Source organism: Anolis carolinensis, chromosome 4 (genome assembly GCF_035594765.1).
Source record: "Anolis carolinensis isolate JA03-04 chromosome 4, rAnoCar3.1.pri, whole genome shotgun sequence".
NCBI classification, from domain to species: Eukaryota; Metazoa; Chordata; class Lepidosauria; order Squamata; family Dactyloidae; genus Anolis; species Anolis carolinensis.
Window position 1 is genome coordinate 59,145,454 of NC_085844.1, and position 13,596 is coordinate 59,159,049.

At 38.7% G+C, this 13,596-nt stretch overlaps 1 protein-coding gene across 8 annotated transcripts in view; it reads right to left on the reverse strand.

Moving 5' to 3' along the window:
- Positions 1-13,596, reverse strand: part of dlgap1 (DLG associated protein 1) — a 365,633-nt gene that overhangs the window by 28,494 nt on the left and 323,543 nt on the right. For all 8 annotated transcript variants that reach the window (XM_062980474.1, XM_062980475.1, XM_008108692.3 and 5 more), the window contains 2 exons: positions 6,312-6,685; positions 2,466-2,554 (listed from right to left, as the gene is read on the reverse strand). In XM_062980474.1, coding sequence (XP_062836544.1) covers positions 2,466-2,554; positions 6,312-6,685 — 463 coding nt within the window. The remainder of the gene's footprint in view (positions 1-2,465; positions 2,555-6,311; positions 6,686-13,596) is intronic.

The window sequence follows — 13,596 nt, forward strand, 5'->3', positions numbered from 1 at the left end:
AGCCACACACAGGGATTTGACAACCCTGTTGTTGATGGAATTGTGGGTAGGTAGAAGATAAAAGGGATAAAGTTCAGCTCTGGATAGACCACATAATGTTCCTGGTGGGCTGCATTCATCTTAGTAAGTTAATAAATGTACAGACGGGTTCTAGAAGCAAAGCCTTGGCAGACAATTCAGTTTTGGATTGATGGTTGTTGATGGCAGCCTCATAAATCTTTCTTATATGGTTCTTATGGTAAGGATCCTTATAGCTTCCTCGCCTATTATGCTTTAAACCTCAGTACCTTTGTGCTCATTCATGCCCTACAGGCATGAGGTGTAATAATTACAGCCTCTGAGAACTATGACAGTTACCTGGTCTAAAGTGCACAAAGCCATGAAACCATAGACTGGCTAAACCAGTATAGAACACAATACAGAGTCTGTTCTTAACAGCAACAGCAGGTTTATTTGCATGCATTCATCTCCTTGCCTCTACTCTTGTATCCCCCTTTGAGAGCCTTGTTTGCATTTTTAGTCAAAGGAGATTTTCCTCCTGAACAACAGGTGCTGAACAGCTTACAGATGGTTCTGATTGTATTAATTATATACTATCTTTTTGCCTTGCAAATATAATTGCATATAAATTTATATATACTGGCTACGGTTTTTGGTGAACCAAATAAAGTTGAAATGGAACTCATCTGAACTAAACTTACAGGTATTTCACTGCTGCTGCCTGGTTCATTATTACCATTTAGAACAGATGGTGACTGCTGGATTCATCCCAGAGAACAAAAGAAATAAAGCAGGTAACACAAAACTTTTTATTCAGTTGGCCAAACACCAACAAGCACCTGTAAGTGTACAACTCCTTATTTGATAAAAACATGGCCCAAGGTATCATTAGAAATTACACCTGTGCAGGGTCTTGATAATTTTAATCTTAAATTGAGGCCATAGCACACAAGAAAAAGAGTGAACTCTTCCTTCCTCAACTACAATCCTGATGAAGATTGCTCCCCACTGCTTATCCGGAGGTTAGGAAATAAAATTCTGCGATCACATATAATTTGGCTACATACATACATTGAACAATATTTTCAGTTTTTGAAAACAGGTTGCTTTTTAAGCCAAGTCACATGTGATACCAGGGGTAGAGGGTGGAGACAGAGGCTTATACAGGCTATCTAACAATGGATGAAAATTTTAATTTTAGGTAAGTGGTAATCTAATTATATCTGATGTAGCACCCCCATTTCACTGACAAGCTGGGAATACATCAAAGCAACAATCATAAGCATATATGCTATTAAATCCTTCTGAGACTTACTTTGGGCAGATGGAAAGACCGGAATGCTAAGCATATGTATTTGGAAGTGAGCAACTTAGAAATTTAAGAACTTGTGGTGTATTTCTTTGAGTGTTGGGCTATGTCTGGGAGACCAGGGTTCAAATATCCACTTGACCACAGAAACCCTCTTGGTGATTTAGGGCAAGTCACGATCTCCCAGCCTCAGAGAAAGGCAATGGCAACCTTGCCTAAAAAACCCTGCCATAAGTCTGCCATAAATCAGAAATGACTTCAAGGCACATAACAAGAAATCTCAGAAACTTACAGGACATGTTTTCAATTAAATGACAAACGCTCTTTGATTCAGGGTTTGCTCAGTGAAATGGGGATGGAGGAAACTTTCAGAAATGTTCCATTCTCTCATATAGCATCCATGCTACCTACCAGGAAGTTCCAAATGGTTTTCAAATCCTATGGAACAAAGTGGAGGTGGGCTGGGGGTGAAAGGACATAGGGGAAGGGTGAAAATATTCTCCTTTGTTCCAATGACAGAAGCCTCTAGTGTAACAAATAGTGCACAACTAAACTGAAACAACCCAATGTGTTTAGGATTGATGTGCCATACTGTGACTGTAAGTACAAATAGTTGGATATATGTTACACTGACATTAAAACACTGATGGCTCTGGGAACTCAAGCTATCTTGAATGTCCAAGAAGAATGTAAGGTAGTATGTAAAATAAACTACAATATCAAGATAGAAGCACTGAGAGACAGAGTTTCCCATTCATCTGCAAATACAGTTGTTTCAGACATCTTTTTAAGGCAATTGAATTATACATGTGGTGGGAAGTGGAGTCACATCATGTAGCCAAAACACCATCTGCTCTGAACAGACCACCATCCCAGAACCTGTGCACACAGTACAGACACCTGTGGAAAAAGGAAATGTTTGCCTACATTTGAAAGCTCTGCTCTCTACAAACATTTGCATTCTATGTGTGAATCCAGTGACTATGAGAAATGTCTGAAGATGGTTTATGTTTATGTGTGGGAACAAATAAGTGGGACTTGGGCTCTTGTGTTAGTGTCAACATTAAATTGCCCTTCCACCTCCCACCATCAATATTGTTAGCAACTACTAAAAATAAGCAGAGGACATTAAAATATCAAATTAATATTCGCTTACCACTTCTCCTCCTCTACTTGAACACCTATGGATTGGAACTTACTGGGTGTTCTGGTTTCACTTGAGCTAGAAGAGTCTTCTCCATCAACCTAAGGGAATCAGCAAGGAGAAAAATAATTACTATCAAGGTGGAACATTATTAAAGGGCTTTACTGTGCATTAGGAGTTTTCCTACATGTCTACTTTATGAACCCTCATATTGGAATGGTGGAATTTTATGCACAATGTGGGACCACCTTCTTTTGCTTTGTCAATATCTCCAGAACACTAAAGTTCAGTTCTTGTATTATCTCTATTTTGGATAAATTATGCCGGAAATTGATCACATCTCATTGCAGAATCTTTAGGAGACACGAACTCCATAGTGTCTCTCTTATCCAACATAACCAGGCCGGCAGAATGTTGGATAAGCGAGATTATACAATACTATGTTTAGTGGATTGATGGTTATTGGAATTCCTGGCAAGTAAATATGCTTTTTGTTTCCCCATGGTTATAATACTGCAAGTATATTTTTATATATGTCTGAAGTCTCTATAACAATTTTATAGCAGGTGTGAAGGGCTGGGCAGATGAAAATCTAATCTCTAATGCCAGATAATGGGGGCTGGATAAGTGTCCGCTCTCAAAATAGCACCGAAGCGCCTGACATTTCTCTGATTACTGAAATTGTGATGTTATTTACTTAAGTACATTGAATTCTTCCTATCTAGTTTACAGCAGTGTAAATATAGATTTGAAATCCAGTGGAGGGAGAGAGAGAGAGATTAACATTCTATAAAAAGTTTACTTGAATGGGGGAGACCACATGCTTCTCATTCAAAAGGATCCAGTTTCAATACTTGCTGTCTTCACGTAGGTCTAGGAAAAATCCTACTTGAATTATTGGTGATTTGCTACCATTTAGCATAAATATACAATTTATGCTCTGAGTGAGATTGACAAATGACCATCTAGTTACAACAAGCATGACCTAGAAGAGACATAATAAAGTTGCTATGTTTTATATTTGCTTTCATTAAAAGTATATTAGATAGCAATTAATAATTCTAGCTCTAATGAAAGAAGGAAATACTTAGATATGTAGCTCAAAAATTAACTTCCATGTAACTTCCAAGCTAGACTTTTCACTCACCAAGTTTATGAGAAATCCTGGGCTAGCTACTATCTGTCCTCAGCCTGAGTCTTAACTAAGTTTTATTTGATTTCCTCAGCTTGAACTAAGTTTTACTTGATTTCAGTCTTGCTCTGCTTCACAGAAGACTGTACCAGTGCAACTAGGTGAGAAACATGTGCTCCCCAATATCAATTTTGCATCAGGCCTCATTTATTTTTTCAACTGAAAATGGAGGATCACCATTCCTGAACGTACGTATCTAGGAACAGCGTTTCTTCTCTAAAGCAAGTTAGAAGCTTTGATTCATAGTGCATATGAAAGTCTGGGTATATTCTCCCATTTTCACAACATCCAGCCACATCTAGCTTTGAACAATGGCATTTAAAAAAATATTTTGGGGAAAGCAAAATAGAGAGCAGGAGTAGAGAGCAAGTCTCTACTCAGCCATAAATTTCACTCAGTGACTTGGGGTTCCTTCCCAGACTAGCACATATGTTGGCATTTCTGACAGAATAAATAAGCTGGAAGAAAAAGTATATGCATTCCGACTTTCTTGGAGTAAGTACGGAATAATGACATTACAAAGCAACAACAGCAAATGAGCAGGATTACCATCTCTGCTATGAGCACTCACTGCTCCTTTCGCTAGTTCTGTTGCACCAGATCCCGAACCGTTCAACAGCCATGTGAGAAAGAGAAGGCTCATATCCCAGGTCACCCTCAAGCCAGTTTGAACTGGAGGCAGACCATGGCAGCAAATTCAGATCCTCTGTGAATCACAACAGTTTGGGCCCTTTCACACTACATAATTGTAGCACTGGATTTTACATAGGTTGTATTCTATAACATTCTGGGATTTGTAGCTTAGGAGGCACTAGTGTTCTCTGTCGAAGAATTCCAAACAACAAATCCCAGCATTCCATAGCATGGAACCATGGCAGATAAAGTGGAATTACATAATCACAAGTATGTAATGTGAAAGGTTCCTTTTCACTGCCCAATTACTCAATTACAACAACACATAACTCAATTACAATGACACTGCACTACTACTTCTTTCTCTTCTTCTTTATTCGTTCAGTCGTTTCCGACTCTTCGTGACCTCATGGATTAGTCCATGTCATGACGCTGCACACTCTATTCTTTTTACTGATTTTGTCATTACATTTAGTGATATATGGGAATATAATTTATGAGTAACTCTAGTGCATTTTATTTTACTGAGGATTCTGTATGGGCCGGTATGAGGGGAGGTCTATAGGGGTGACACCATGAGTAACCAGACTGGGTGACACCAAACCTAATGTCACAACCTTAGCTTCTTTTCATTTTTGCTTCCAGTCCCCTTTCCTCTTGTGATATATCTTGTAGATTATAAACCTGAGGACAGGTTTTATATATACATTACAGTCGAAGACCAGCACCAAAAAATGTACATGCGTCAGGGTAGGAACATATACATTTAAGTATTAAGAAACACGTTTAAAAGCAAAGTTAAAACCCAGTATTGAATATGATAGTTAAAACTGTATTAAACATTTATATGCTAATATGACAGTGGTAAATACTGAAATAAATATTAAAGCCTTCTAAGTCTGTGATAGCTTCTTGCGCCAACAAGCTATTGTTGCTGCACAAAAGCTAGCAACTTTGGCAGTAATTTTGAGGTGTTGGTCAACCAAAAGATAATCAACATAAAACCTTGCAGATCTCCCTGGTAAACTTTCAAAAATTGGATTTATACAATGTTTCCAAAGATCTCGGTAAAAAGAGCAGTACAACAAAACGTGTTCCACAGTTTCCACTGCTTTAGCCTGACAGCAACATAGGCGTTCGTCATATGGTATTTTGTTATATCTTCCCTCAAGTACAACAGAAGGGAGTACATTGAATTTAGCTAAGTATAATGCTTTCCTATGTTTTGGGATAATTAGGTTGCCTAAGTACTCTGTCAGAAGAGGACAGGTATTGTCTTAGCACTGTTTTTAAAGCTGCGCGGAAAGTGTATTCTCACCTAAAGAATGGAGTTAAAATGTTTTAATCGAATAAAGAGAACAAGAGAATTCTACCACACAGTAAGGGAGTTTCTTATTTCACAGCATGTCCCAGGTGGAAACAGCATCCCATGTTAACCTTGCCCTCCTCAGAGACAGTGCTAGTTCTCGTATGTTTGAACCAGACCAAAGTTTAATTTATATTATACAACCATGATTCAGACAGATCTTATCCTTGTGCCCTCCCTGCTGATTTAACAACTAAACGGAACAATGCTGCTGCATTCAAGTGAGTAACAGTTGTTATGCACTGCATGAATAAGCAGTGACAATTCAGCTAAACTGGTTGAAAACATTTCTCTGGTGATAGCACAGTGTAAATCATTGCTTTACACATTCTCTTTCAGTGATTTCATTCATGCTTTCCTAACTCCTGCTGGGTTATGAATCAGAGTTTAGGCCTCTGTGTGCTAATTCAAATAAAGGAGAATATATTAAACAGCCAGAGGCCCTGCTAAATCCTTACATCTGATATGTTGAAGATTAATGAATGAGTCTTCACAGGCTTAAGCAGAAATCTAATTGCCACTCTCTCTATCTAATTTAAAAGTAGAAATGAGGAGTAATCAAAACAAATGGCTTATTAATAGCTGGCCTATCTGAAATTGAAAAACAACAACAGAACTCTCAAAATGAATGCTTAAATATAACCATATGGATACATGCTATTTGTACCTGTATTCCAATGGACAGACATCTGTTTTTCTTGTAGTGATCTCTCTTTCTATCATCTGCTGTGACGGTGGCAACGGTAGTAGTGGTGGTGACTGTAGTGGTGTTGTTGCCTATATGCTGACTGGCAGGGCCATGGATCTGTGCGTTGGCTGCCTCAATAGCAGCAGTCAGGGCTTTCATACTGTCCAAGCTTTCTGTGGAGTTGCTAAGTCCTGACTGGCTGATGATATCTCCCCTTTGTCCATGTCCATCCATGTAGGCGTCTTGAGCGGATTCTGTGCTGCTCTGGGCTGTGATGGAGATAAAAGGTTTGGTGGTGGTTCTTGGTGGGACAGGAGGTGGTGTCTTCTTATATGTGGTGATGCAAGAGGAAACTAAAAAAAGAAAAGAAATATCGGTGTAAGTAGAGCCAGTGTGTTATACTGTTCGACTATAACGCTAGAGAACAGGGTTCAAATCTCCACTTGGCTATGGAAACCAACTGGATGACACTGGAGAAATCACACATTCTCTTAGCCTCAGAGGAGGGTAAAGGCAACACCTCTCTGCACAAATCTTGCTGAGATAAACTTGTGCAGGCAGTCCCCAAGTTACGAACAAGATAGATTCTGTAGGTTTGTTCTTAAGTTGAATTTGTTTGTAAGTCAGAACAGGTACATTTTTTAAGTGTAACTCCATATATATATAACTTTGAATAGTATTGGGAAGGGTTAACACCCCGGTGGTATTTGTTTTGCTGTCTGTGCCCCTGTTCAGAAAATTTCACTGCACTTTCTGTCCCTGTGACAATTGGAGTTTGAGAAATTTGGCTTGCTGTGGAAACAATAATTGGAGATAAAGCTTAAATGGAGACACTTTCCCCCATGACAACTCTTTCAGGAGTGAATTTCCCTTCCGAGGGATAGATTTCTCTCACTTCCTGTTGTCTTACCGCTGTTCTTGACTATGAATCATTTGTAAGTTGGATGTTTGTATCTTGGGGACTATCTATAATAGGTTTGTCTTAGATCACCGTAAGTTGGAAATTATTTGAAGACACACAACAATGCCAAGAAAAGCTGAGCTGCTAGTCTTCCTTCCTGAAAGCCTTTCTTTAAAATTCTTGCTGTTCAGTTCAGAAGATGCAAGATTAATGTCAGAGGATTAGTTTGCATTGTGTATTAATATATTGCAGGAACAGGCAGCTACTCAACATTAAGGAGCACTATACTGCAATGAACTTTGGAGGTCTGAAATCCCTGTCATAGCCTTGTTTAACTTTTTAAAATCCCAAATGAAGAACTGACACAATTTATCTATGTGTTTGGTACAGCCTGGGCTTCTCTCAGAAGATGCTTTTTTTGAACCATTTGAAGATGGAAATAATTTTCAGTTCAAGATTCTGACCTCTCCTTCCCTTTTCTCCCTGTTGATTTAATTCAGTGGTTCTCAAACTGTGGACCACAAGAATGAAAATCTGGTCCGTGAATCTCCTTCCTCTTTATTTATTTATTTATTTATTTATATTTCCACTCCTTTCTGCTGAGCTGACTATTGCATAGGATAGACTACATCAGCTCTAGATTATTAAATATGGTTTTCTGTGGGCGAGCAGATGGCGACTACTGGATGGCATATGTTCTGTATCAGAAATTAGAGTTGATGTGGTCTATCCAAAGTAATTTTCTGAATCAGCACCCCAAATAACCAAAACGAATCTAAAGTTGACCAAAAACTGATTCATAACCCTTTTGGTACTAATGTTGGAGATTCGTCCCTGGTCAAATGGTCCCTGATCAAAGTGGGCTCTGGTCAAGTGGCCCCTGATCAAAAAAAGGTTGGGGACTACTGATTTAATTGAATACAAATTCCTTGCTCACTTCTTGTTGTTTAAAAAGGGCTAAAAAAGCTACACACGGAGACCCAATAACATACCTCAATGTCTTCAAGAGGGCATTTGGGGGGCAACATTTTTTTGTAGGAATAGGTGCAGAGGGGATTTGTTAGGCCTTTTAATGTGGCTCCCTAGCCTTCTGCAGTTGCTCACCTCTTCCAAATTATATAACAAAATACCAACTGGGTTGTTGTATGTCTTTCGGGCTGTGTGGCCATGTTCCAGAAGCATTCTCTCCTGACGTTTCGCCCACATCTATGGCAGGCATCCTCAGAGGTTGTGAGGTATGGATAAACCATACCTCACAACCTCTGAGGATGCCTGCCATAGATGTGGGCGAAACGTCAGGAGAGAATGCTTCTGGAACATGGCCACACAGCCCGAAAGACATACAACAACCCTGTGATTCTGGCCATGAAAGCCTTCGACTACACAAAATACCAACTGTTTAACAAGCAGCACACAGTCATTTTCTACTTAACTAAAGGTGATGAATTCAAGCTAACATGTTTATTATGACAGCAATAAGAGGGAACGTAGAAATAATACATTTTGTTTTAAAAGTGCAGCTATTAGCTTGTTCTGGGTCTCTCAATATTATTTTCAGGTAAGGATTGAGTTTATAAAAAATAACCCAATGTTTCAGCAAATTTGACATGCCAAAATGAGAAGCCAGAGAAAAGCACAAAAGAAAGACTGTTTGAAACAAGTTAATGCAAAACCCTTTCTTTGCTTGAGTCATATTTGTATAAGCTGACTGTACTGATCTCAGAGACAGATCGAATGCAAGGAGGGGGGACCCTGAGGCCCTTCATTACTGGAAATGATGCAAGCCACTTGCCACTCCTTTGCTGAAGTTACAGCAAAACTATGCTTAAAAGCCACAATGTTCAGCACATGTTTCTAAATGTCAAAACTGACCAGAAGCCTTAAGGGACTCAAGCCAGGGGCGAGCAAGCAGACTGCATGCCTCAGTTTTATTTCCAAATGCTTCAAAGAACCTAGCAACTTGAGACATGGCAACCCTTTATTCTTCAAAAGGCATTTTGTTTTATGCTAATGGCAACACTTGGGAAACGGTTTTACCAATATAGTTAAGGGGAAATGTGCTGATTCGACACTTTTTGTTGTAGAGCCAATGGAGTGTGTCAAGGCTTATAAGCCTATCTATTCAGAATGGGCAGTAAGTATCACTGTCTTAAAGACAAAGAGAAGATGGCTATAACAATGATAACAACAAACCAAAGAAAAACTCAACAAAAAAGTAGCTCTGGTGCAGATTTATGGAGAGCCCTTTGCATCTTTATTAGTCTCAGTGACTATAAAGTGAGAAGAGCAGTAGTTTCCTTCACACAGCTGTATTGGTCATCTTTCACAGTATATATTTCTATTTTTGATATCCTGCTTTTCTCTCTTGATTGAGACTCAAAGTGGATTACAACGTTAAAAACAATACAATTACAAACTTACATAGTATATATTAAAGCTGAGCTGATCCCATAATAATTAAATCGAGTCAGTTAAAATCACTTAAAACAAGCAAAAAGTGTTCACATAATTAAAACTCTGTACAGCACTCCCTGGTTAGTGTTTAAAGTTTTCTGCTATAAAAGTCTGCCTGAATAAAAATATTTTGATATTGTCAATATCAGTATCTTTATCTGTTACAGATTCATCCCGTGTAACTCCAGGATTTGTAGTTTTGTAAGGTATTCCTTGTCACTAAACTCTAGGACACCTTTAAACTACAAACAACAATATTTTGTAGGATGCAGCTATAGAAGTTTAAGGTCACAAAAGAGCTGTAAAACTGTAGTGTGAACCAGGTGTCTTTAAACAAAAATCACTTCAAACGTTAAGGAGACTAGATCTCTGTGCTGCTAGCTGGCGTTTCCTGGATGTATATTTCTTGAATGAGAGAAAGAGTTTGACATGTACTCCAACATTATTCGACTTCCACTATGAAACAAAACAGCTTTATTGGTTCAGGATCCTCCCTCCCTCAACAGGTATTAGTACATTAAGCACTTGTTGTGGACACTGGGCTCCTTCTCATGCTTGTTGCTTGCATTGCATCTACTGTATTTCTTCTCCTTTTAAGCCTTCTCCCATATTCTTTGATTCATGAACAGATTCAATTGAAAATTCTTATGAAGAGTCAGCCCCTTGGATTACTCAAAATAGATCATTCTGAAAACAATGGGGCATAAAGAAAGACCTTGAGTTGGATCTAACACTGCACATTCTGTAGATCTGGGGATCACATTGTTGGTGTGTTATCATGGTACTTAGATGTAAAGTATTCAGATCTCATGTAGCTTACTGATAAGTAGTGGGTCTAACACTATCTCTCAACCAGAGCTAATTTGAGGATACAAAAAAGGGGTGGGAGAGGTTATGTGTTGTCCTGAGTCCCTTCTGAGGGGAGACAGGCTAAAACTTGAAGGAATGAATAGAGGTATGCAATGCAGAGAGAATGTCTTCACAACAAGTAATTCACATAAAATGCTGCTGAGTCAGGAGGATATAATATTATAAAATTAAGATAAGATTCAGTTCTGGAAATTGTGTAGAACTTTGGTTTAACTTTAAAACGTTCCGGTAAACCGAAGAAATTATTGGTTGCCGCAAACTGTATTTTTAATCCCTTTTGTTCCTTCGCCCACATGCTAGGTGAGGCTATCTATCATCACAAGGAAAACACACACACACACACACACTTTGACATGGAATACATTTGAGTTTCCTTGAGCTGCATTAGCAAAGATAATAAAAATTACTTATGGTCTTTCTATTGTTCTTAACGTGTCTGAATAAGCAGCCCTTATCACATTTATGTTACCTGATCAGAGAATATTTATGTTAATGGAAAAAAGGAGGTTTCTTCCTGCAACTAGTACTGGGTTTCCAAATAACTTAGTCATACAATAGGAATTCAGAACAAGGAGTGCCAACCATCAAGTAGAGAAGGAAGTAGAGGACTAAAATATTTTTAAGCCCACTTAATAACAAGAAGTAATACTGAATGTGCTTCGGAATAGCATACATTACCTAAGAAGCATAAAAAGGAATAACTTGCAGCTATGTTATATTCATAGCTACTCTGGGAGCGCTTCAAGACAGGGCCCAAAACCCAGACTTGAGGGCCCTGTTGGACTTTTACCTGAGGTGTCCAAGTGTTGCCTTAGGTAAAAGCTAATTATTCAGGACAAAGCAAGTAAACCCTAAATTTGATTACTCCATTCATTTGAAACTCCGTTAGACCCGGGCCTTCTTGAAAGGCCCAGGTCTAATGGAGTATGGGGTCTGTGGGGACCTACCTCGGGACTGCTTCTGCAGTTCTGGGATCAGTCCCCCCAGTCCATCTCACATGGCTATGCCTGATGCAAAAAGACAACATATGCCTCCTAGTTTATGAGAAATTCACCATCAGACACACTGGGATACTTTTAATGGGCCTCCCATCTTAGCATAAAAGCACTGATAATTTCAAAGACCTTTCTGGGAAAAGCAATTTTTTCTAGGACAACAGCTTATCCAAGAGAGCATTGCATGTAGCTCTTGTAAGAGTACAGTACACTGACCAGACAAGGGAGGAGGACCCTGAGAAACAGATTTCTAGCCGGTATTGCCCTTTCCCCTGGCATCAACACTCATCCTAGAATCACAGAATCATATAATAATAGAGTTAGAGTAGTCCAACCCCCTGTCATTCAGGAGAACCACAATTGGAGTATCTCTGACAGATGGCCATCCAGCCTGTTTCCAAGGAAACTTCAACCACACTAGGAAATTCTTCCTAATGTTCAGGTGGAATCTCCTGTCCTGTAATTTGAACCCATTGCTTCTAGTCCTAGTTTCAAGGGCAGCAGAAAACAAGTCTGCCCCCTCTTTCTTAAGGCATCCTTTCATATATTTATACATGGCTATCATGTCTCCTCTCAACCTTCTCTTCTGCAGGCTAAATATACCCAGTTCTTTAAGATGCTCCTCATAGGGCATGGTCTCCAGACCTTTGATCATTTTAGTTGCCCTCCTCTGGACACCTTCCAGTTTGTCAATATCTCTTTTGAACTGTGGTGCCCAGAATTAGACACAGTATTCCAGGTGAGGTCTAACCAAAGCAGAATACAAAGGCGACTTCTCTCAATCTAGTAGATACTATACTCCTTTTGATGCAGCCCAAAATCCCATTAGCTTTTTTTAACCAGCTGCATCACACTATTATCTCATGTTCAACTTGTTGTCCATGAAGATTCCAAGATTTTTCTCACATGGACTGTTGTTGAGTCCTGGGCAGTCTTATATCTTCATTCCTCACCAGCAGCTGCTTTTATAAGTCTGTGAAGTTGCCTGAGGAGGAATGCAGACTACTATAAAAGGGGTGGGGTGTGAGCTTCCTAATGGTAAGAAACACTCATGGAAGATGCCTGATAAGATTTGGTTGATGCACAAGATAACCAGTAAGAAATATTGATTTACTGCCAAATTATATTGGAGAATAGGCAGCATGTAACATAAAGTTACATGCTGCCTATTTACTCAAATTGTGAAGAACATGAAATGTAATCTTTGGATATTCTTGAGAAATAAATAAAGAGAAGGCAAATTGGTTAGAAAATACGTTTGAGCTGAGAGTTATTGACACAAAAATTATTCTATCTAGCAGACCAAAGGCCTCAGGTCTTTGGGTTTCTGGCAGAATTATCCACTATTATGAACAAGCAGTTTAGGATATTATAAGGATATATTTAGTGCAGATGTTTTATCAGCTAGTGAAAGAAGTCAATCACTTCCAATCTAGTTGCTACTATAAGATTTTGTAGACTAGATCTACTTTCCCAGATGCAACTTCCAAATATTGGGAGGAGAAACAGTTAAAATGTTTTGTAATTAATTTCATCTCGATAGCAAAAGAAATACAGAAAGAAAACTTTAGACCATGCTACTACACAAACAAAATTTGGTCTTTTGCTATCAAGCCAGTGTTAAGATATTGATGTCAAAAAGGTTTATAGTGTTACTTTGTAATTCTTGAGCAGATATCTAACTTTTAACAAAATCCCCATTGCTTGCAATTTTTGCATTTTCCTCATCTCCTAGTTTACTTTTTCCTGCTTCTATCAAACATCTGAAAAAGTGAAGAAATTGATGCCAAAATAGATTTGTTAGTCTTTATAAGTGCCAGAAGATTCTTTGTTCTTGTTGCTGTGAGACAATAATTTGGCCCCACTTCAGAAACTGAGAGGTGGGAGGAGCACTGAAGGCCATGGGGCTAAGTATTTTGTAAGAAAAAACCCCCCACATTTATAGTATTATTCTACATATAATTTGTCATTTCCCCCAATTGTAGCAAATTCTAGTCCCTCTCCTAAAAAGGATTTAACTCTCTCACATATGCACACACCTAGT